Here is a 26,893-nt window from a genome sequence, read left to right as displayed (position 1 = left end):
GACTTACACGAACTGATGCTGAGTGAAATGAGCAGGACCAGGAGATCGTTATATACTTCAACAACAATACTATATGATGACCAGTTCTGATGGACCAGGCCATCCTCAGCAATGAGATCAACCAAATCATTTCCAATGGAGCAGTAATGAACTGAACCAGCTACACCCAGAGAAAGAACTCTGGGAGACGACTAAAAACCATTACATTGAATTCCCAATCCCTATATTTATGCCCACCTGCATTTTTGATTTCCTTCACAAGCTAATTGTACAATAATTCAGAGTCTGATTCTTTTGTACAGCAAAATAACGGTTTGGTCATGTATACTTACTGTGTATCTAATTTATATTTTAATATATTTAACATCTACTGGTCATCCTGCCATCTGGGGGTGGGGGGGTAAGAGGTGAAAAATTGGAACAAGAGTTTTGGCAATTGTTAATGCTGTAAAGTTACCCATACATATAACTTGTAAATAAAAGGCTATTAAATAAAAAAAATTAAAAAATAAAAATTGGTGTTTTGAAATTTTTGCCCAATTCTAATTGCCCTGCAGGATTGCCTTTCTGAACTAACATTATCAATTATTGTGGTGAATGAAGCAGCAGAGGTACTTCATTCCATGTTTTATTTGAATTTCTTCAAGAACTGCATACTTTCAAATCTTTTTATTATTCATGTTGTTTTCATTTATATTTTACAGTCTATAAGTATGTCAATGTATTCTAACCTCTAGTCTGAATCTCTAGGCTAGCCTGAATTAGGCGTGGTACAGAAAAAATGGTTATAATTTCACATTTTACATTAAGACTCTGAATTCTCAAAGGCTACATCAACAATAGAACTCAGAGTTACCAATTTTCAGCAATAATGCCTAAAGAATACTCTGGTAGAGTTGAAATCTGTCAGTGGAGCAAGGACCCTTAATGATGAAATCATAAGATCCTTAAAGTATTGAAGTATATAGACTTTTTGTTTGTATTCTGCTTATTTAACAGAACTTGAAAATTACATTTTCTTGCAATGCATCCTTTTTTATATATTAATAGGTGGACCTGGACGATCCACTATGCCAACCCCAGGAAACACCGCAGCCTTCCGGGCTGCTCTCTGGACGAATATGGAGAAACTGATGGATCAGATTTGTGCTGCCTGTGGGCAGGTACAGGGGTTCCTACATGTTTCGTGTTCTGTGTGTTCCAAGAAAAGAAAGACTGAGGATAGATAACATATTCTTTTCCCTCTCTCTGTTTCTTTCTCGCTTTTTTCCTCTTTTTCAGGTTCAACATTTGCAAAAAGTATTAGCCAAGAAGAGAGACCCCGTTTCACATATTTGTTTCATTGAAGAAATAGTTAAGGTATGTTAACTTGTTTTTAATGAAATTATATTTATTGAGTTGTACAAAAATAGGGAAAAAATTAACCAATATAGTTTTGATGGTTTTTTTTTTTTTTTTTTTTTTTTTTTTTTTTGGTGGCTTGAAGACATATGCTATAGGAACAGGGCTCTGAATAAGTACAATATTGAAGTGGAATGAAGCTTTCCTAAATAATTAGCAATTTAAAAAAAGTTACTTTGATATAGCAGGAGAAGGGGATATTTAACCAAGGATATTCAGTGAGAACATTATGTTCATGCAATTCAGCATTGTTTCCTAGTTGCTGGTCCTCAGAAGCCTCAGAAAGAAAGTTGGAGTTCATTAAAGTAACCAGAAAACCACATCAGTTTCCTAACTGAAATATACATTATTGTTGCTTATAAGATGTTTGTAGATATCATTTGAATTGTGAAATAGATGTATTCAATGAATTTTTATTGTAAAGTGAATTTCTTTGGAGCAGTTTACTTTTCCCATTGTGTTGGCAATTAAAGGAATTAAGGGACTAAGATGAAGTAGCAAAAACAGTATACTTTTTGTTGGAAGTTTTAGTACTCTTTAGTACTTTCTTTTCCATATAGTATTTGCTTCCTACTTTTAGCATCTCTAAACTTTATAAACTAGGACTGATTATTTATCCTTTTGGAATCTTCACTCCCTCAGCTTTAAAGAAAGAGTTGAATTAAATGATCTTTTTTAAGGTACCTTCCAGAAATTCTTGTAGTTCCAGAATCAAGTTTCTTTTGTGAGGGTTTTTTTAAGTCATTTAGTTCCCTATCCGTCCATTATACAAATTTTAAGTAAATGTTTTGGAAGAAAAGATACATGATTTCTTGATTTTTATTGTCTGAAAGAAATAACAAGGTGCTTTTGTCAGTTTGAATTAGTCATAATTTTTGAATTGTCATAAATTTACTGATGTCTTATATAATTAATATCATACATTCATTTTCATAGGCAAACATTGCAGTTGTAGGGTTTCATCCATCTGTTCTCTCAGCTTTGGCAGTCATCCCCAAATTAATTAATTTTACTCTTTCTATATAGTGTCCCTGATATAAATGCCTTTACTTACTCATGCATAGGTACAGTTTCTTTTTCTTCTTAGAACAATTTTATTAGTCTTGTAGTATTCTCCCAGAATTGGTAATATTTAATCTATTGTAGTTTTTAAAAACATGAAAATATATCTTTGAAGAATAAATTTACCTGTATCACTGAATTAAAATACAGTATTTCCCCCTGTAATGTATGCCCATATGGAATATACTTAAATTATTTAAAATGTCAATTAATTTTCTTTACAAATTATTTACCTTCTAACAATCTCTTATGTCATTTTTGTGTGGAAAGGTATTCTAAAACATTTTGAAACATAAATTTATCAATACAGTTGATTTTAAGCCATTTGATAAAAGTTTCCCCATTTAGAAGATTCTGTTTAGGAGAAAATGTTCTATCTCTTTTTAGTTTCAATGAACTAGTTGGCTGATTAAGTCGGAAGGTCACTCTATTATAGGCAGACTTTGAAGACATTGAACCTTGAATATTAGGAAGTTTATAAAATTTGCAGAGGAAAATCAATTATTTATCACAATGGTAGTATCAATATATTGAAGAGTTTACTGAATCCAACTTTGGAAATCTAACAGTTATATGGTCATAAACAAGACATTTCATATCTCTGAACCTCATTTTCCTTATCCAAAATGAGAATATTGGACTACATAACTTCAGACTCTATCACTTAATTTAGGCTGCATTGGTCTTTTGTTTATTTTTTCAATACATACTTTTGCATCTAACATTCCTTTCTAACTCAAAACTCACTTTATCTCATGATATTGACTGAGTTGAGTAAAAGAATGTATTTCTACCTATCAGTATATTTACCATTATTTTATATTACTACTAAATAAGATTACATTTATTAGGGCTAATACGATTGCCTTGGTGAAACCTCTTATTCCTTTGTTTAAAAACAAAACAAAACAAAAGCTTAAGATTTGGTAGAATGATTAAGCATTTTGGGCATGTAGTCAAATTGTCTTAAATTTTAAACTATGTTGTCCAGACCTGTCCACATCTAGTCTGTTGGTTCAGTTCAGGGTTGGAACAAAATGTAATAGGCACAGGCCATCCAACAATTAACCAAAGGATATTTACTTAAACATATCATGGAAAAGACATTCACTAAGAATACAGTATTCATTGAATATAGTACAGCTTTCCTGCCTATGCAGGATTCTATTTTATATCAGTCCTAGATTCTTCATATTTTTAACCACAGGAAGTTACCTTTGTCATGGTAGTGGTGATTGTTCTCAAAGAGAATCAAAATGACATTACTTTATTGAAATCAAGTTACAGTGTGCCCAACCGTGACTGATGACACAAACACAAATGTGGAAAGATCCACCACAGTCTAGCACCTATATTAAAGGGATTCTTAGTCCTCTGAACCACTAGTTATAAGATTTTTTTTAAGGAAAAGTTAGTCTTTGTGAGGTAGGGCTTTAGGAAAAGCTGGAGAAAAAAATTAGCCCAGTCTACATGATAAAGACTCTAATAGGTCTTGCTTCTCCCATACTATATTAATTGCTTTCTTAAAATAGTAAGGGTGGGAACAATCATTTATACTATTCTTTATTCCATTCTAATCAGTCAAGGAAGTCATACCCCTGTTACCATTACTTCTTAAAAAACAAAAACAAAAACATAATAGGCCAATTGCATATTTGTAGATTGTACTGCCACTTTATTATCTCATTGTTGTTTAATTTTAAGGTACATTTTAAATTAGGTTGATAAGTTGCAATTTGTGGAGTATAAGATGTTATCCTTGAAACTATGGGGTCATCATGCTTTATTTAGGTAGGAATCCATGCAATGATACACATATTTTTCTAAATTCAGCCTTATTCTGAAGAAATCTTTACCTTCTACAAAATATATTTATTTCAAAATCATGTGTGGCATTTTAAGTCCTCCACAATCTGTCCCTTTTCTATATTTCTGGTCTTCTGCTATCCCTGGTATACTCTCTAATCCAATAACATTGACCTCCTTGGTGTATCTTGCATAAGATATTACATCTTCCTACTCCAGCCATTTTTAATGGTTTTCCCTTATGTCCGAAATTCTCTCCTTCCTTCATTTCTTACCTCTGGCTTCCTTCAAATTCTAGCTTAAATCTCACCTTTTACAAGAAACGGTTCTCAGTCCTCCATAATGCTAATGCTTTTCTTTTATGATTATCTCCAATTTCTTCTGTATATATTTTGTCATGTAATTGTTTGCATGTTTTCTCTCCCATTAGACCATGAGCTTTTTGAGAACAGTCTTTGTTTTGCCTTTCTTTATATTCCTTAGCACAATCAGGTGCCTAGCACATAATAGATTTAAAAAAATATATTTATTGACTGACTGACTCAAAAGTACAAGTTTTTACTTAAAACCTTTTATGTTATTTGATTATTATATAAATAAATATCATGTAAATTATTCAAGATATCAATAGTTGAAAAAAATTTTCCTCATCTGTAATAAACTGCTGAGAAAAGGATGCTTTTGTCAAGTAAATACATATCCAACTAATAACTGCCCTTCATTTTAATGGAACATTCCTGAAAGAGTTTTGTTGATTCTTTGTCTCTTTAAAAAAATTGTAATAAATATATAAAGCAGTGAACAGGCACTGTTTATTTCTACCAGCAACCAAGGTTCTGAAAATATATTTTAGTACTAAAGGAAATGACAAAGACTTAAATTCAATGAAAGCTGAATTAATGAATTTTTTTTCCTCTCTGTTTGGCAGTGTAGAAGCTAAACTAGGTTACATTCTTGTTTTTTCGCCAAGTAGGAAGTGTGGGGATTTTCAATTTGTTTCTTCAGTTTGTTTGTTAATGTAGGTCACCATAAACTTAGGCCAGATTTCCAAAGTCTGATTTCCATTTACCATGCTAATTTCTTTTGTATAGTTCTTTCTACTTTCAGAAATTTAATTGTTAATAAATTTCTTCTATTTTCCTACTTCTAATATATTTCTTGTTTTTAAGTATTTTTATACTTTTTAATCCACAACTAACTTAGAGGCCTTTTTTTTTTTTTTTTTTTGCCAATACTATCTAAACTCTGAAAATTATTTTTTCATGAAAAAATAAAAACAATGGCCAATTCTTTTTAAATCTAGAATCTAGTTTTAATATTATTAGTTTATTTTAATTTCTGTTTTATTATTTAGATGTTATTAGTTGAATCTTGGGTACACCAAATAATCCTGTAATATCTATAGATTTATTCTCTGTGATATTTTTCATTGTCATTGTTAGTTTAAAATACTTATGAAATATTGAAATAACGTAGTATCATTTTTCCAGATGTAATCAGCACCTTCTATGTCTTCTTTTCAATTCTGAGCTCAGCACATTGTCATTTTATATTTATTCAAGATACATTTATGATGGAACACCTCAATAGGCTGTCCATCCAACTGCATAGTAGTAGGGATAGTAATCATTCTTCTGCTACTTAACTTTTTTCCCTGTGTGATTGGTTAGACTAAATTCATTTGAGTGGTTATGATTGTCACAATGTCAAGTATCTTATTCTTTCCTAAGAAAAGTAACCCATTTTTAAAAATGTTGATGTTCTTCTGGTGATGCTTTCTGTCTATGAATAAACAAACAAGCATTGTTAAGCACCTGCTTAGTGACAGTCCTGTGCTATATACTGTGCATACAAAGACAAAAGATGAAACAACTCTCTCTCTGTAAGGGAGGTGACATTCTGTCAGGAAGATAATGTGTATACATGTACGAATATATAAAAGATAGATGCACAGAATAAAAAAACAAAGACAAGGTAGGAAGGGAGCACACAAGCATTTGAATGCTTAGGAATAGTTCCATGTGGAAGGTGGTACTTGAAGCATATGCGTCTTAAAGGAAGTAAGAAATTCTATTAGGCAGAAGTAAGGAAGTCAGTATGTTCATGGCATTGGGGGACAAATAATGAAAAGACACAGAGATGTTTTATGTAATGCTGTATATGAGGAAGAAATACATGTTTAGTTTGACTGAATGACATATATAGAAAGGGGAATGATTTCATTGAGGCTAGAGAAATGGTTTGGGTCCTAGTCATGAAGGAGTTTTAATACCAAATGGAGTTGTTTATATTTTATGCTAGTGGTAATGGAGAACCACTGAATTTATTGAGTAGGATAGTGAAACAGTCATCTCTGGTTAAGGAAAATCATTTTAGAATCTATGTTTGTAGAAGAAGATACAAAGATAACAAAATAGAAAGTGATTGTAGTCAGGCACCAACAAGATAGAGGACTAGATGTTTTCTCCAATGTTCATGACCTCCTGGATTTCTCTAGCATTGAAATTTTGAAAAGCAATTTCAACTACATTCCTCAATCTAGAACAAGGATCCAAGCAAAGTAAAAACTGAGTAAAGCAATAGTAAAGCAGACTCATGTTACCAAATCCCTAACACAGTCTCACCCAGCAGCCTCTACTCAACCTCTATACCTTGAATGTTCTGTCCACCCCACCTCTCATGCAAGTAGGAGACAGCAGAAATTTGCTTGGATTGTACTAATAGTATAGTAGCACTCTTCAGCAGAACAGTACTTTGCCAAATATGGAGGAAAGTGGGAAAGGAAAAGTAGGACATGTTGTCTGTGCTTGGAATAGAATTCAGCTTTACATTTCAACATTCTATTCTCCAGATCCTCATCTCATCCTGCCTCACAAGATGGTAGACATCCAATTTCATACTGCAGTTTACTCAGCAGCATGGTAATGCTCTGTGTCATTGGGCTATAGAACTGAGGAATGGAGGGAATGGGGCAGGATATGACACTCCATTAAGCCTGAGGTTTTGTATCTAGCATGCAACTTTGGCCCATTTTTGTCTCCAAAGTCATATGGGACAGAAACTGAAATTAGGGAAACAGGATGAAATTAGCTATTTGATCCCCAGCGAGATTACCATAAAAGGGGAGGGAATCAGAAGGTGAACAATAGGAAAAAAATAAGGAAAAAAAGAACTGAAATTACCGAAAATCTCAGGAGGAAAAAAATCTCAAAAAACTTGAGCATAGACAGATAAATCAACAAAGAAGTTGTTAATAGTTGAAGAAATGATAGTCTTCAGATCAAGATGAAGAGTTCAGACATCTATAAATAAGTATTATAAGACAAAAGAAAATGAATCAACATCTAATATGACAGAGTACCTTGTGGATTACCAAATTCCATTTATTAATAGCAAATTCTGCAAGAGATCTAGAGAAAGATTTCAGATATTAAGGAAACCAAATTCTTTTTTTTTTTTTTTAATAGCCTTTTATTTACAGGATATATGCATGGGTAACTTTACAGCATTAACAATTGCCAAAACTCTTGTTCCAATTTTTCACCTCTTACCCCCCACCCCTCCCTAGATGGCAGGATGACCAGTAGATGTTAAATATATTAAAATATAAATTAGATACACAATAAGTATACATGACCAAAACGTTATTTTGCTGTACAAAAAGAATCAGACTCTGAAATATTGTACAATTAGCTTGTGAAGAAAATCAAAAATGCAGGTGGGCCTAAATATAGGGATTGGGAATTCAATGTAATGGTTTTTAGTCATCTCCCAGAGTTCTTTTTCTGGGCATAGCTGGTTCATTTCATTACTGCTCCATTGGAAATGATTTGGTTGATCTCGTTGCTGAGGATGGCCTGGTCCATCAGAACTGGTCATCATATAGTATTGTTGTTGAAGTATATAACGATCTCCTGGTCCTGCTCATTTCACTCAGCATCAGTTCGTGTAAGTCTCTCCAGGCCTTTCTGAAATTATCCTGTTGGTCATTTCTTACAGAACAGTAATATTCCATAATATTCATATACCACAATTTATTCAGCCATTCTCCAACTGATGGGCATCCATTCAGTTTCCAGTTTTTAGCCACTACAAAAGGGCTGCCACAAACATTCGTGCACATACAGGTCCCTTTCCCTTCTTTATAATCTCTTTGCGATATAATCCCAGTAGTAACACTGCTCGATCAAAGGGTATGCACAGTTTGATAACTTTTTGAGCATAGTTCCAAACTACTCTCCAAAATGGTTGGATTGCTCACAACTCCACCAACAATGCATCAATGTCCCAGATTTCCGCATCCCCTCCAAACAATCATCATTAATTTTTCCTGTCATCTTAGCCAATCTGACAGGTGTGTAGTGGTATCTTAGAGTTGTCTTAATTTGCATTTCTCTGATTAATAATGACTTGGAGCATCTTTTCATATGACTAGAAATAGTTTCAATTTCTTCATCTGAGAATTGTCTGTTCATATCCTTTGACCATTTTTCAATTGGAGAATGGCTTGCTTTTTTATAAATAAGGAAACCAAATTCAAAGACATATACCAGAAACAATAGGAGGATTTTTTTTTTTCCTGGAAAGCGAAAGAACTCAATATAAAGCCCAAGGTGACTTGCAAATCTGAGCCAAACTATGAATGAAAAATGACTGACCTCCTATAGAAAAAGAGGTATCTGAAAAATTGCTGGAAAAAAACTAGATCGGAATAAATTATTTGCTTCTCAAACACCCTAGACATTAGAGATACAAGAAAGGTAAATAAATGTAACATTAAGAAAAAGAAAACAACAATAGAGAGAACATTAAGAGATTTATTTTTAAACATATATAAGCAGTCAGTGAATAAAGCAAAAGTCAAATAGAAGTAATGGTGGAGAAGTGAGCCTGAAACAGCAATCTCAACACCTTGTCTACAGATTAATCAGCAGGTTTTTGTTGTTGTTGTTGTTGTTGTTGTTGTTAGACTAAATGGGAAGGCTTTTAAAGGATGAGGGGAGGAAGAAAATAGAGGGGGTATGTCATGTTACTTATTTAAGTCAAAAGGAAAGAATGAAAATAATTCTTGTAGTCTCAAAAAAAAAAAAAGAATCTATAGGAGGCAAAGGATAAAGCTGAGAAAGGAGAAAAAGAAAGGGAAAAAAATCTTGTTTCAGCAGTGGAAGGAGCTACTATTAATGTTTCCATGGGAGAAGAGAAATATTATATAAAGAGAAAGGAGTATTTTCCAGTGGATGTTATTGTCAGAAATTTGGTAGGAGAAGGAGAGGAGAGGAGAAAGAGAGCTCTTGGATGTAATGGTTCAACCAGAAGCATGGGAGGGCATAGACCAGGAAAGAGATTTAGAGACAAATGGAAAAAAAAATTGCAAGGGGAGAGCAGAGGTCAATAGTGAACTTCACCATCAAGGACCCAGAAGATTCCTAGCATCAAGTTATATTCTCCCTATTGCTTTCAAGGTAAGGTACAATAGGAAAAAATGAGAAGGATAAGTTCTAATATGCAAAATCAGAATCTGTTTAGGAGAAAGTACTTTCATAAGGCCCATGAACCAAGGAATATACTATAAGATCAACAGAAAGGAAAGATTAGTAATGAAGAGAATGAGAGACAGAATGTTTTTTTAGAAAATGGCAGAGAAAATGAAATATCAAAAACAAGTTAGAAGAGGGGGGAGGGAATTCCTCTCAGATGTGAGGGGGAAAGGGAAAAGAATTAAATGACCAGATAAAAGCAAGCAAGGAAAAAAAAAAAACTAATAAGCAAAACTCTAAGATTAGGTAAAGAGATAATAATTGGAAATGTGAGAAGAGGGTTGATGGTCAGGAGAAGAAAGCTAGTAGTTACTTTAATACAGAACAAGCCAAAAAAATCAGGAAAAAAGTAGCATATTTTTAGGGGGGAAAGTGAAGAAATCTCCTTTAAACAACAATAGGATTCCAATATTAAAGAGAACTAGAGGGAAATATAAGCTTAATTCTCATAACTTTAAGTGTCAATGGATTTAACAATGTGATAAAATTAAAAAGAATGGCAAATTAGGTAAGAAAACAAAACTCCACAATATGCTGCTTACAAGAAGCACAGTTTTAAGAAAAGATATGCACAAAATGAGGGAATAAAAAAAATTACTAATTTTTTGTAAATATTATTTGCTCTATCTCTTTTTACTATTTACTATCTTTATGACAATTTACTATTATTAGAGGAGTTATAGTAAATAGTATAAAGTGAATCCAAAAAATTGGAAATTACAATCATATTAGCAGGCAAAGTAAAAATAAGTGTTCAAAACCTAAAAAAGAAAATAGGAAATCATGATATGTTCAAAATAATTGTAGACAACATCTAAATTTATAAAACATACATTAACTGAGCCACAAGAAGTCATAGAATAACACAGCAATGACAGAAGATTTCAATATCCTCTCAGTTTTTATTAAGTCTAACATAAAGGTAAAGGGAAAATGTAGAGATGAATAAATTGTTAGAGAAACTGGAGCAAAAAGACTTACGGTGTTTTCTATATAATAGACTCAATATTCCTCAGTACTGCATGAAACTTAAAGAAATCGTATAGTAGGAGATAGAAAAATTTCAAATCCATGTAAATAGACTATAATAAAAATATTAATTGGCATAAGGGCCACAAACAAAAGACACAGGCTCAAGTGGATGAGTGAGTCAAAAAACAAATCATAGAACCAATAGTTATGAGAAAGAAAATTATGATGAAACAACATACTAAAATTTTTGAGGTGCAGCTAAAACGATCTTTAGGGTAAAAATCATAGCCTTGTAAGCATACATTAACAATACAGAAAATGAGAGGATTGATGAATTAAATATACATTTGAAAAATTTAAAAGCTAACAAACAAAAAAAAAAAACAAAAAAAAAATAAAGAGGAATAAACTGTAAATCAAAGACCCATAGAGATGATAAAAACAAAAACTGATTTTTTGAAAAGGCTAATAAAATTGTTTTAATCAATCTTATTCAAAAGAGAGGGCAAAAAGCCAAATGAACAATGTAGCAAATGAATAAGATAAAATCACAATGAAACCAGAAGACATTAAAAAATAATAGTAAAACCTGTTCATATACAGTTATATGTTAACAAAACTGGGTACATAAAAGAAATTGAGGAAAAATTTCAAAAGTATAAAATGCTCAAACTAAGAGAAGACCAAATTGAGATCTTAAATAGGCCAGTATCAGAAAAGGATATATAACTAGCTTTAAAGGAACTACAAAAGAAAAGGAAAAAAAAAAAACCCAACCAAAAACAACTGGCCACGATAGATTCTATGAAACTTTTAAAGAACAAGTAATACTCAGACTACATAAATTTAATCAGAAATTGAGAAACACCTACTAGAATCCTTTTATGAGACAAATATTGTTCTAATAGTTAACAAGAAGGATAATACACAGAAGAGTTATAGACTAAAACCAATTTTTTGGTTGTTATTGTAGAACATGTAAGGCACAATAGAGCCTGGAGTCAGGAAGACCCGAGTTGAAATTTAGCCTTAGACACTTAACTAGACAACTTAACAGACCCTGAATAAGTAACTTTTTTTTTGTTTTGTTTTGTTTTGTTTTTTTGTTTGTTTTTTATTTATTTAATAGCCTTTTATTTACAGGATATATGCATGGGTAACTTTACAGCATTAACAATTGTCAAACCTCTTGTTCCAATTTTTCACCTCTTACCCCCCACCTCCTCCCCTAGATGGCAGGATGACCAGTAGATGTTAAGTACATTAAAATATAAATTAGATACACAATAAGCATACATGACCAAAACGTTATTTTGCTGTACAAAAAGAATCAGACTCTGAAATATTGTACAATTAGCTTGTGAAGGAAATCAAAAATGCATGTGGGCATAAATATAGGGATTGGGAATTCAATGTAATGGTTTTTAGTCATCTCCCAGAGTTCTTTCTCTGGGCATAGCTGGTTCAGTTCATTACTGCTCCATTGGAAATGATTTGGTTGATCTTGTTGCTGAGGATGGCCAGGTCCATCAGAACTAGTCATCATATAGTATTGCTGAACAAGTAACTTAACCCTGTTTGCCTCAGTTCCTAATCTGTAAGGTAAACAGAAAAAGGAAATGGCAAAGTGTTCCAGTATCTTTGCCAAGAACTTCTGCTGGGGCATAACGAGTCAGACATGATTCAATAGCAACATGAACTTCATGATTGCAGACCTAGTACTGTAGCTGACCAATGCTTTTTAAAAAACCTACTAAAATTATGCATAGAGGGCTTTTTTGTAATATTACAAAAAGTGTCCAAAAACCTAAAACAAACATTGTGTGCAGTGATACTACATTGTAGAACCTTTACTAGTAAATATGGCAATAGCACAAGGTTCCCCATTCTCTCTACTGTTTTTTTATGTTTCTTAAAATATTAGCAACAGCAATAAGACGAGGAATTAAAGACAAAAATAGTAAAAAGAATAAATCAAACTTTCCTACTTTTCTAGCTAGGTAGTGCAGTGGATAGAGCACCAGCCCTGAAGTCGGGAGGACCTGAGTTCAAATCTGGTCTCAGACACTTAACATTTCTTAGCTGTATGACCATGGGCATGTCACTTAACCCCAATTGCCTCAGGGAAAAACAAAAGAAAAGAAAAAAAGAAAAATTAGCAAAGATATTAATTGAAATTAAAATACTTTTTGTCAAAGTTGTAGGCTGTAAAATAAACTCAAAAATCAACTACATTTCTATAGAATAATGACAAAATTTAAGAGACAGTAATAGAAAGGGAAATTCCCTTACAAATAACTATAAAATGCATGAAGTATCTGGCAACTAATCTTGTATAGATTCACTTATAAAGTACTCCTTAAAGAAAATAAAGGACTGAAATAATTGGACCAAAATTAATTGCTCATGGCTGGTCCATTCTAGTATAATAAAAATAGAAACAACACTTGCTAATTTATCTTCTTACTATCATACCAGTCAAAATATCAAATACATTTTCATTTGGTAAAACAAAATGTGAACTATTAAGAGAAATGTTTAAAAAAAAAAATAAGGATAAAGAGGAAATAACACTTCAGCTTGAACTCTAATACATATATGTGGCAGTCATTAAGCCATTTTGTATTAGTATGAAAAAAGAGATGCAAATCATTGGAATAGATTATAAAAGGGAGAACCAAAAACATTGGAATCCAATAATTAAGTGTTTGATGAAGCAGAACTTCTAAATTACTTAGGAAAGGCGCCTTATTTGATTTTTTTAAGTGCTAGGAAAACTGGAAAGCAGCCTAGCATAATTTAGTCTCTGACCAACACCTTATAGCATATTCTGTAATACATTCTAAATGGATATATGAATTTGAGAGATAAATATTTTATTTTTCAAAAAAAATATAAAATCAGATTTTATATCTTTCATATCTGTGCATAGGAAATGCACTCTTAACCAAAGAGTAGATGTAGTTACAAAGATAAAATAGATAATTTTGATTATATGAAACTGACAAGTTTCTGCATAAACAGAATTAATATACCTGGAATAAAAAGGGAAGAGTAGAACTGAGAAAATATATTTGTATCAAATTTCTCTATTAGTGTTGTGATAATTACACCATTAAAAACTTTTAAAAAACTACGCACATGCTGTGTGTATGTGTGTATTTGTGTGTTATATAAGAGAGAGACTGACATACAGGGAGAGAGAGAGATTACCCAAATCTGTTCTCCAGTAAGAAAGATTCAAAAGATATGAAGAAACAGTTTTTAAAAGAGTTGCCAAGAATTAAGAAGCACATGAAAAGATGCATAAAGTCACTAATGATAAGAGAAATGCAAATCAAAAGAGTAGTACAATTTCACTTCTATCCTGTAAATTGGCAAAGATGTCAACAGTCAATTTTGGAGAAGTTTTGGATGCATTATTGGTGGAATTGTGCTTTGCTACATTTTGGAAAACAATTTGGAAATTTGGAAATACAATGTGAGCACTCTTTGTCCCTGTGTTTCCACTTGCAGACTTATGCCACATATGAAGAAAGTCTACATATCAAAATTTTTATAGTAGCACTTTTATTGATAGTAAAGAATTGGAAACAAATTTAATACCCATCAATTGTAGAATGTCCAAACAAATCATGGTACTATGGATCTATGGAATATTATCGTAGGGAAAAGAAATTATGAATGTGATGAATACAGAGAAACTTGAACCAATAAAGAATGAAGTAAGTAGATCCAAGAAAACAAAGTACAAAATGGTTGCAAGAGTATAAATAGAAGGGACAACCACAATAAGACCAAAAGAAGTAAACGTTGCAAAATTTTAAAGAACAAGCATGGCTGAAAAGAAAAGATTTGAGGAAATATTCCCAGCCAGTTGCAGAGGAAAGAGATCCTTAGTGCTATACATTGCAGTTTTTCTTTTTTTTGTTTTAAAAAAAAGTTTTTATATGGAATAGTTCTTTCAGAGGGAAAGGGAAAATAATACTGGGGGAAACTATGGCGATGCAAAAATAAAATATTAATGAAAATGTATTTTTCAATTTATTTTTATTTCTTTCATTAAATATTTTCCAAATATATTTTAAAAAAATTAGCATTCATTTCAAAAATTTTGAGTTGCAAATTCGCTTGCTCCCATCCCTTGAGAAGGCAAACAATGTGATATCATTTGTATATGTGAAGTCATGCAAAACATATTATCCATGTTGCAAAAAAAAACACAAAATAACTAGAAAAATAAAGTTTACAAATCATACTTCATCTGCATCAAACTCATCAATCCAAAAATTTATTTCGAAGAAAAGGAAGGGGAGTAATGAGGTGGCACAGTGGATAGAGCACCAGTCTTGGAGTTAGGAGAAGCTGAGTTCAAATGTGGTCTAAGACAACTTGACACTTAATGACTGTGTGACTTTGGGCAAGTATTTGCCTCACACACAAAAAAACCCAAACCCAAAAACAACAAAAAGAAAGAATGTTATTGCTGTTCTCTAAATAAGAAATGATAGGGCTCTGCATTAGGTTGGTGGCTATGTGGGTAAAAGAAAACGAATGTACAAAAGAGATAAAAATGATTTGGTGACAGATTAAATATGTGGGACAAGGGGAAATGAAAAGTTGAGGATGATGTTGAGCTCTTATAAACATGGTGGTGCCCTTGGAAGATATAAGGAAGTTATATTTAAGAGGTGGCTTGGAAAGGAGAGTGAGTTCTATTTTGTACAGATTGAGTTTAAAATGTCTTTGGCTCATCCAATTGGAAAAGCCCAATAGACAGTTGGTAATTTAGGACTGAAACTCAGAAAGGAGACTTGGGCTAGATATGTAGGTAGTAAATTATCAGCATGATTGATAATTTTCAAAACATTTTTAAAATAATTATTTTAAAGTATTAGTATTTTTTGGATAACAATTTTTTAATGCTGTTTATTAATGCCATGGAACACCTACAGTATCTGAAGAACAAAAATTTCAGATTACCCACAGGGTTTTGAAATAAGAAGACTTTTGAGAGTGGTTTGTTGTTAGGAAAACAGCAGATCATAAACAAGAACAAAAAAAAATCATATCAATATATGCAGAAAATATTTTGATAATATACAAGAAACATTTCTGTTTAATACTAAAAGGATAGGAGTAAAGGAGCTTATCCTTAATATGGTATTTGGCATCTCTCTAAAACTTAGAGCAGCATTATAACTTACTAATAAAATGAGGAACAAATTATGTATTTTCTTGTTCATCAGTATTACTCAATTTATTGATAGAAATGCTAATTATAGCAAAAAAAGATAATAAAAGAAAATAGTGGGAATAAGCATAGTTTAAGAGGACACAATTATCACTTTTTTCAGATGCCATGTTTATTAAATTGGAAGACCTGAGAAAGTCAGTTAAAAATTCATTGAAATAATAATCTTCAGCCACATATCAGGCTATAAAATTAAACTAAATAAATCATCACCATAACCTACAAAGACGAGATAGAATAAACTACAGTATAAAACATAAATACAAGCAAACTTTATAAAATACTTGTGAGTGCAACATGGAGAAAGGAATTATTTAAATACAACTACAAAACACTTTGCATAAATAAAAACAGACCTGAATAATTGGAAAAATATCAATTGCTCATAAGTAAAATTAGCCAGTCCAAAAAATTACAATACTACTTTAATTAATTTATTCAGTGCAATAATAATCATACTGCCAAAGGGTTACTTCATGGTGAAAAGGACATTAATGAAATATTTGAGTAAAAGCATACTACAGTATTACCAATGACAACTTATAAGGAAACAAAGAAGATCATTTTCTAGAGATATATGCGTGGAAAAATATGTGGAAAAAAATTCTACTCATGTAGAAGTAGTGAGAAATAACATATGTAGTAGCCTAATACTATATTAGTACTAACAGAATGTTAAAAGATCTAAAGGAAAACTATAATTCAGTGGATGTTCCATTAAAAATATATGGGAGCATTTAGATGAGTTGCACAGGATGAGAAAGCTTTTGTAGGTTATGATATGTACTACAGAAAAGAGCATCTGTGTTAGTGAGTTTGCTAATAACATTGAACTATAAATTATTTGACAAAAAGAATTGCATATTTTTAAAATATAAAAACACGTGTGACTTTTGCTTTTTTAATTGCTTTTATAACCATATTTTAAACTTTTAACCCTTCTGTTATGGCTCAAAATTGTTTTGCACGGATACCAACTGATGAGGCTTTTTTTTTTTAGTAAATATGTAAATATATGCCTTAAGAGATAAATTAAAATCAAAGTAATTTAACTTTTGAAAGTTTTGAATTTTCAAAATTCAAAAGTTTGAAAATTTTGAAATTTCATGCCTTTATTGGCATATAATTCATCTGTATTATTAATGCAATTAATATTATTACTTGAATGTGTCACATATGATTTAATGAATATACCCTAAAATATTAAATATTTATGTGTTCACCAATTTTTGTCTCACTTCCTGTTCAGTGATAGATTTTCTTAACAATCTGTCATTGAGCAGTTATGATGCTATAGAAATAGTGAAAAATTAATTTTAAGTCTTTTTTAGTCTTCCCATTAAAACTATTAAGTAATTTCATTTTCTGTTGAATTAGAGAAAAATCATTTGTCTTTCAAATAATACCAATTCCTAGATTAAAATTTTTACATCTTTGTTGGTATTTGTCAGGAATTATGATTATAGGTAATAAAGCATACTTTATCTTTTAGTACCCAGAGCCTTTTTTCAGGACAAATATCACAATAATGTCAGTCTCTTAATTTTTTTTTTTTTACATAATCAGTGGTCTTCAAATTATAGGCAGAGTATCCCAGTTTAAATAGGGATGTTGGATTAGGCATGAGGGAAGACAATAACAATAGACATGACATATGACAAACCTAAGAAAATTATATCTCTGTGTTCCTAGTTAATAATGGAACAAGTTGTTATCCCAGTTATCCCAGGCTTGGGCATTTTATTTATCATATTTATGCACACATGGCAGAACTCTCCATCCAGTTCATTTTTTATCAAAAAACCAAAGCAGAAATCATAAATTAGATATCAAAACATTCAAATGTGACAGGAAAGCAAACATAGAGAAAAATATAGTAGTAGATGAATTTTCAGTTCTTTCTTGTGTCATATATCAAAAGACACAATCTGCTATAACTCCCCACACTAGTAGAGAAGAGAATAATTTTTAATGCAAATCCTGTTCTGAAGGAATGAAGGATTTTTGCTGTAATTGTACATTGGTCACATCTTTGTGTCTCTACAGTGGTAAATGCTCTGTTGCCCTTTAACTGTACTCCTTGACAAGCACAACTTTAGACCTCCTATTCTTATTGTTGTTTCATTCCACTTCTGGGGCTATAATTCATTGTTTTTTCCAGCAGCTGCTGCCATCTGTTAAAGTTGTCATCTCCTGCTCCAGCTGCTCCTTCTTCTAGGAATTTTATGCTCTGTTTTGAGACTATCCTGAGCCAATATGCCTTGGGGTTAATGAGTAAGGTTTTTAGCTCCTGTTGTAAGGCTTCCTATACCACATGAAGATGACATGGAAAAGTCTTAGTGGTGACTCATTTTTCTCTTATATCAAATACAAAGAGGTCCATATCCCACTTAGGGTTGAATGTGAGGAATTGTTATAAAATCTGAATATTCTTTGGAATGACTCTTCAAGTCTACATGTATGCTGTTTATGTGATTTCTTAGCACAAACTATTCTTTAATGGAAGTATTTAATTTTGCCAGTGTTCTAATAAAAATAATTTAATATTCTTCCAGATAATCCAGAATTTTAAAGATATACTATAATTGAATGAGACCACATATCTGATTGATATTATTGATTCATATCAAATAATCAGCAAAGTTAAATACTTTTAAATAATGTTAAATACTTTTTCTTATAGTTTTATATTTCCCCATCCATGACTTAAAAACAAAATGTAATAAGAATTTTAATTCATTGTCTAACAGTAAGATGTTGAATCCTGATGCAATTTAGCACCAGTTTTTGAGTCTTCAGCTATTAGTACTATATTTCAGTTAACATAAAATTTTGCTTGTCAGGAATCCTAGAAGGTTATTGATTGTTTAGGACCTGTATATATTGGAAAACAGCTTATTTCATCTATGGAATTAAACCAGTTAATATTGCATGGGAGAGTATTGATATAGTACTTACAATTTTCAAGCTAGAAATTTTCATCATCAGACATGGTTTTATAATCTTATGAGTAGGCTGCATTAAGTTAAATTTGGGGTGTGTTCAGTATTTAGAGCAACTATAGTACTAATGAAAATTCTATTTGAAAAAAATAATATGTTCTTTTTATCCCAGTGGACATGTCAGATGATTTCATAATACTTTTAAATACATTACTTGAGAAAGAATTACTTAGGATATCCAACATTAAGAGCTTTTAAGTGCTTTGCATATAATTACATGTTAAGTTTTCTGTAGATTTTAACTTGATTAGAAATTTTTTTTGTTATAACTTTTTATTGACAAAACATGTGCATGGGTAATTTTTTACAACATTATCTCTTGCACTCACTTCTGTTCCCTTCCCTCACAATGTATTTATATATATATATATATATATATATATATGTAAATATAATGTATTTATAAATATTATGTATATAGAGCATATATTTATAGTCCACTCTCATATAATAAAATACATATTAAGTAAAAATTACTAAATACATTAATATAAGTATTACTAATTATCATTAAATACATGCATATCTTTACCTAATATATCTCATATAGTACATAATATGTATATATTACATAAGATGTAATATGTTGACATACACAGACATTACATCCATGAATATAGATCAACAAAGCTACTTCCTCTAGCAGATCATCAACTTTAGGAATACCTTTATCCTCTACTCACGAGAGATCAGCAACCCGCCATCTGAAGATACCCTCTCCCCTAGATGGCAGGCAGTCTTAGACATGTTAAATATGTTATAGTGTATCCTAGATATAATATATGTGTGCAGAACATACAGTTCTCTTGTTGCACAAAAAGAATTGAATTCAGAAGGTAAAAATAACCTGGGAAGAAAAACAAAAATGCATACAGTTCACACTGATTTCCCAGTGTTCCTTCTCTGGGTGTAGCTGATTCTGTCCATCATTGATCAATTGGAACTGAATTAGATCTTCTCTTTGTCGAAGAAATCCACTTCCATCAGAATACATCCTCATACAGTATTGTTGAAGTGTATAATGATCTGGTTCTGCTCATTTCACTCAGCAACTTGATTAGAAATTTGAATGATCACATCCAAACTGCCTTCCCAGCTCTTAAAAGATCCCTTGAGATGTTTACTTAGGGAATCCAAATATCCCAGAACAGTTTTTTGTTGTTCTGAATAAACTCCATAAAAATTCTGTTCCTCATAGAAATCCAATAGGAATTCTAAATAGATAACTCTAGAACTCTCAAGTAACATAGCATAATACATATCACTTATTTAGTATTTTAATTCAATTCAATAAACATTTATTAAGTGCCTACTATGTGCTAGAGATACAAACATGGAAAAGACAGTACTTATCCAAAAGGAGCTTATGATCTAATGAGGGAAGACAACACACAACAAGAAGATAAAGGTGTGTGTGTGTGTGAGAGAGAGAGAGAGAGAGACAGAGACAGAGACAGACAAAAAGAAACACACACACACACAGAACAGAGTGAGTACTTGGAACAGGCAGAATGAAGCACTTATGTAAACTGGAGAGTTACCTACAAAGTTCAAATTCCAGTCCTCTCTAAAAGAAGTTTTTTTTTTTTTTTTTTTTTTTTAAAGAAGGAAGGATTTTAGTGCTCTACCCTCTAGACTGCCAATCAGAAAGAAGAGAGTAGTGAGGAAGTTGAGAAGGTATCAATTTTCAAAAACTGAATCAATCACCATTTTAATTTTGTTTTTAATAATTTTGATATTAAATTAGGTTGTTATTGAATTTGTAAGGTTCTCAGTTTTACACAGAGTATCTTATTGAAATCAATCTACTTGATTGTATATCATAGATATATTAATCTTTGCAGCAGATAGTTCTCCTGCAAAGTGCTTAAGTATTTGTGTCACCTTCCATGTTCCCAAATGAAAGTGATTACCAGTTAGCCAAGTCTTCATTCATATACAATACTATCTCATGACAGTAGGACACATGAAAGTTGGCGTGGAAGATAGTTTTTCTCCTACTCTTCTGATTTGGTAAACTTATAAGAAAATTAATCTCCCCAGTCCTTTCGTGAGGATATATTTTAATTTCCCCAGAGTCAGACGCTTTAAAGTGTGATCATTTCTTATTAATCCAGATGTCATTTATGCTAAATGTTCTCCATCAATTTATCTTGAATAATTTATATCCTATTTGATTATAGTATATGTTTTGCCTGTTTCTACACATGGTTTTATGTTCTAATGTTTATGATGTGCATGAAAAGATAGGGAATTTATCTAGGTGCAAGACTGTTCCTCTCCCATTGATGGATCCATATCCATAAGATGTCTTCACTTGGTCTTATGGAAGAAATCAAGTTATGATGTTCTTTAGAAGTAACTTTAAGTGGAAAGAGAAGTCACAAAAGGCAAAAGTCCAGGCAATCTCATCTGCTTTGTTCTAATAGTTTGAGAGCTAATTATAAGTATACCCACTTTTACCTTCCTACTTCTTTCCTTTAAACATTTTCTGCAGTGTGGGATTACTTCCTTCCCTTCTCCAACCTCCATTTTCTGTTTACCCACTATCCACTTCTCCGAGCTCTACAATTAGAAACTGGACTAAAATAGGGGTAATCTAGAAATTAAACTCAAAGTTGTAATATTCTCTCTAAAATGTAATATTCTCTTGTTGGGGTTTTCTTGGGGTCTTGGGGGGGGGGGGGAAGGGGAGGCAGCCTTCCTTTCAGTTCAGTAATCACCACAAGTGCAGCCAGGGATTAAGGTCCAAATCCTTTATTGTCTCTTTCCAAATCTTGTCTCCTGGGGCTGGGCAGCTTTCCGGAGAGCCTTTCAGTCTGGCCTTGGTTCTGAGAGCTTGAGCTCCTACCTGCCTTTTCTGGATTCTGAATCTCGCCGAATTCCAAGGGTTTGTGCTTCAGCCTCCAGCTGCCACAAAGATGGAAGATGGAATGAATCTGTCTCAGCCTCCGAGAGCTTCTAGCTTATATTCCCTACACTGAGTATACACCAATCATTATATCACTAGGAAACCATTATTTGTTGTAACGGTAAATCAGTGCTAAACTAGATTTAACCAGTGTCCTCAATTTCACTTAGTACTTTGTTTCAAATTCTGGCCCATAACATCTCCTTGTAGGATTAAATCAATCATACTGAACCATGCTAAATTAGATAACTATTGTCTCTATCAATTTCACTGACTTAGTACCTTATAAGAATCCTTTTTTTCAAGTTCAGAGTTCTGGCCCATAACACAGTGACTCCAAAAGATTTATATTCCCTATGAATTTTATAGAACACAGTCCAAGTCCATGGTGAACCCCTTTTGAGACCCTTAAATGGGAAAAAGGTTTAAAGAAATAATCTTCCTCAACCTATATATATGACCAAAAACTGAATTGAACGTCGATGGGTCTCTAGGAACACAGCAGTGTATTAGTTCAGGGGCATATTTCTGTAGTGTGTGTTTCAAGATCTAATTCCTAAGAGTGTGTACTGAGAAGGAAGGATATATCAGAAACAGCATTTTAAAAGCTAATGCTTTCATCTTCTTTAGCAGTACCAATGGAGAATTAGAGGCAATAGCAAAGATCTTTTAGAAAGATAATTTTATTGTTTTGAAATCTAGTACTCTCTACTACCAGAAATTTTATGGACATGTCTTTTGAAAAATTTAATAGACTTCCGTGAAGTTTTTGATGTGTACTAATATGAATGGTACATGATGAATTGAAATATGTCATTTTTGAAGAAAGGTGAGAAAGGGGTATATTTTGGGGGATCCACTTATTGTGTAGGGAAAAAAACAAATTCTTCAGCTTAAAGAAATCTATAGGAGGTTATTTACTTCCTCTTATTTCCTATGAGCCAATAAGAAGTGGGAAAAGCAACATCAAAAGAAAGTGAGATTATATCACCATTAGCAGAAGATGGCTTAAAATCAGAGGAGACTGTAGTAGTACTAATATTGCAATGCACACCTGATTGATGTTTTTCAAAGATCCAAGTTTGGAAATGGATTTTCTTTTTTAAAAAATATACTGTCTGGCATACTGACTATTAAGAAAATGTAGAAAAACAGTAAGATGAATTGATCTATATGCAAAATATTTATAATCATTCTGTTCTATTAAAACTAAAAATAAAATGAAATAAGTAATACCAAAACCTCAGAGTTTAAAAGAAAATAATAACATGTACTTAAATTCATATTTATGAAAACTTTTCTTTCATTATTGTGAGGTCATATGTATAAATCCAGCTAGGATCCTGTAATAAAAGTTTGTATTAAGCTCAGAAAAATATTACCTTAACTTTGTATAAATGCTGTTATATTTTTTAAACATGGTTGATATCTAATTATAAGCCAATTATATTTTTCTTATCCATTCATCAAACTTTTATAAATATTTTATATGTGTATAGCACTCTCTCAGTCACTGATATACAAGCACAGAGAAGAAAAACCTGTCCCTTTCTTCAGTGACATAGTATTGTGCTATTTAACATAAGCGATAGATAATTTAAGGAGAGAATACTAAAAATCAAGGATGAATCTGGAAGGTTTCCCATAGTAAGTGGCACCTGAGTTGGGCTTTCAAGATATGGAAGGAAAAACTTGTGCAAAGCTACAGTGTGTGAAGAGAAGTAGGGGAAATGAACCTAAAAGGGTGGGCTGAAGCCAAATAATAAAAACCTTAAAGTGCCAAGCATAGGAGTTTGTGTTTTCTACCCAGTAATAGCAAGGAATCACTGAGCTCTGCCATTTATTTTTAAATCAACAAACACTTATTAAGGGCCCACTATGCTAGACCCTGAAGAATACAAAGACAAAAATGAAAAAGTCTTTCTTCTTAAGTGACATATTCTAATGTGTTTATAAATATATACAAAGTGAACACTAGATGAATTCATCTAGTGGGATCAGGAAATCTTTGTGGCACCTGAGAAGTGCCATAGTAGAATAGAGTACCCAAGCACTTGGATTTGATGAAAACAATGGATTGTGAGAAGCAGAATTAAGGATAGAGGATAGCCAAGGATTGAGAGATGGAGTGTTCTTTGGGAAGAGCAAGAAAGCCAGGTTAGCACAAATATCAAGCAAGTGAAATATGATATAATTGTGTTATGATTGTGTTGTGGAAGGCCATATTTTGGAGCTTTTTTGATCTTGTAAGCAATAATTGAATACAAGAGTGACATGATTAAACCATTTATTGTTCACTTGTTTTTCAGTCATGTCTGACTTTCCATGACCCATTTTGGAGTTTTTTTGCAAAAATCATGGAGTGGTTCACTATTTCTTTCTCCAGCTTCTTTTACATATGAGGAAATTGAGTCAAACAGTTAATGACTAGTCCAGGATCAAACACACAGCTATTAAGTGTCTGAGGCCAGATTTGAGTCTGCTAGTTTCCAAGTTTGCAACTTTGTCCACTATGGCACCTTAGCTGCCAAAAATCAGTTTTGTATTTTAGTGAAGTAATTTTGGCAACTGTGTATAGAATATACTGAAAAAGGGAGATCTGAGGCAGTGAGATTACTCAGGAAGAGATAGCAGTGATATAAGAGATATGTAAAACTGTTACAGAATCAAGTGAGCTAAATTAGTAAAACAATTTGTACAACAGCAACAGGATTTGAAAGACTTGAGAGCTCTGACCAGTGCAGTGAACAATTCCAATTTCAGGGGATTGATGACACAGTGTGCGATCCATCTTTTGTCAAAGAAATTAAGAATTAAAGATGAAGAATAAGACATTCATTTTAAATATAGTCATTACAGGAATTTGTATTGCTCAACTATTCATGTTTGTTACAAGGACTTTTTTTTTTCCCTTCTAGAATAGAGGAGAGTAGAATAAGGGGAAAGAGATAAAGAAAAATTAGGAAAAGAGAGCCTGAGTTAGGCCAGTGTACTTTGTTCAGCTTGTCTTGGGACAAAATAAAGTACTAATATTTCACTCAACAGTTTATAAAAGTGTCGGCTATAATACTTAGCTATAAGATAGAAAGGATATTCAGCAAAGATACTGCAGCACTTAATGTGGGTTGATCAAGCTCCCCTCCTCTCTTGTCACAACTTTAACAAATCTCCCAACACTGAAGGGTGACATAGCTGGAACCTTAGCCTCCTGAGCCAGCCAAATATTCAGAATAATTCCTAATGCACAGGAAAGAACAGAATAAAGTCCAGTCAGAATCACACTCAAATGAAATAACTTCAATTTATTATATATATTTTTCCTTTCTTTTTTTTCAAAATATATGCATAGATAGTTTCCAACAGTCTTGCAAAACCTTGTGTTCCAATTTTTTCTCCCTCCCTTCCCTCCCTCCAGATGGCAAGTAATCCAATATATGTTAAACATGCAATTATTTTATGTATATTTTCACATTTATCATGCTGCACAAGAAAAATCAGATCAAAAAGTGAAAAATGAGAAAGAAAACAAAATGCAAGCAAACAACAACAAAAAATGACAATACTATATTGTGATCCACACTCAATCCCTACAGTCCTCTGTCTGGGTGCAGATGGCTCTCTCCATCATAAGACCATTGAAACTGGCCTGAATCACCTAATTGTTGAAAAGATCCACATCCATCTGAATCGATAATCACATGATCTTCTTGTTGCTATGTACCATGTTTCCTTGGTTCTATTCACTTCACTTTGCATCAGTTCATGTAAATCTCTCCAGGCCTTTCTGAAATCATTTTGCTGATTATTACATAATTTTTTTTAAAAAAGCAAACGGTATATTATATTCAGTCCCTTTTCTATTCTACTATATTTCCAGAAATGCCCATTTTAATTAGTGTTTGTTAAGGTCAAAATGAAAATAAACAAATTAAAAATATATTTATAGGTTAGGATTTGCAACACTAGCCATTACTTGCATTTCAAGTAAACTTTCACTTAATATTGTACAGCTAGGTTGTTTTTTAATTTTTAAGTTTAAGATTCCTTATAGAAAGTCATGAAATTTTAAAGGGCTAATTTTCAAAGAGATATAATAATTTTTGAAGAAAATGTTCATAATGAATAGAAGTGTAGTTTCTGTGTAGTCTACCTAACCTTGACTTGCCTTTTATTCTTTATTCCTGAACCATATTTTCCAACCTATTTTTCAACAGCAAGATTATGTGATGATCAACTGTGATGGACTTGGCTCTTTTTAACAATGATATGATTCAGACAATTCCAGTAGACTTTGTGATGGAAAGAGCCATCTGCATCCAGCAAGAGGATCTTGAGGACTGAATGTGGATCACAACATAGTATTTTTACCTTTTTTATTTTTTGCTTGCTCTTTTTTCCCCCCTCATTTTGTTTTCCTTTTTAATCTGACTTTTCTTGTGTAGTATGATAGCTATGGAAAGAATTGCATGTGTTTAACATGTATTGGATTACCTACTGTTTAGGGAAGGGGATATGGAAAAGGGAAGAAGAAAAATTTGGAACACAAGATTTTGCAAGGGTGAATGTTGAATTTAGAAAATAAAGTTTTTTTTTTTCCTTTTCTTTCTTTCTTTTTTTTTTTTTTTTTTAAGAAAAAAACGTTTGTAGAAACCTCTAGGGAAATGTTTCTACAGGGGAGTACTATTTGTAGATGTCAAGTTTGATAGAGCATTGGGAGAATCTGATAGATAAATTCAATTAATCTTTTTAAAATTATTAGAATTGATAATTAGGGGTAGAAATCACTGGTCTAGAAGGGGAAGAAATTGAAGGGAGTACTAGAAATCATTATTGATTGCAAAATAGAAAATTTTGATTATATCAAATTGAAAAGTTTTTGTACAAACAAAATTAATGCAGAGAAGATTAGAAGGGAAGCAATAAACTGGGAAAATATTTTTATAGTCAA

General features: G+C 32.1%; 1 protein-coding gene across 1 annotated transcript in view; it reads left to right on the top strand.

Annotated features, from left to right (window-relative positions):
- COG5 (component of oligomeric golgi complex 5) overlaps nucleotides 1-26,893 on the top strand; it is a 328,255-nt gene that overhangs the window by 198,484 nt on the left and 102,878 nt on the right. The window contains exons 9-10 of the mRNA XM_031938757.1: nucleotides 1,051-1,163; nucleotides 1,282-1,359. Coding sequence (XP_031794617.1) covers nucleotides 1,051-1,163; nucleotides 1,282-1,359 — 191 coding nt within the window. The remainder of the gene's footprint in view (nucleotides 1-1,050; nucleotides 1,164-1,281; nucleotides 1,360-26,893) is intronic.

This window comes from Sarcophilus harrisii, chromosome 5 (genome assembly GCF_902635505.1).
Source record: "Sarcophilus harrisii chromosome 5, mSarHar1.11, whole genome shotgun sequence".
Taxonomy (NCBI): Eukaryota; Metazoa; Chordata; class Mammalia; order Dasyuromorphia; family Dasyuridae; genus Sarcophilus; species Sarcophilus harrisii.
The sequence above is the reverse complement of the archived record's forward strand: the minus strand, read 5'-3'. Positions and strand labels throughout refer to the sequence as shown.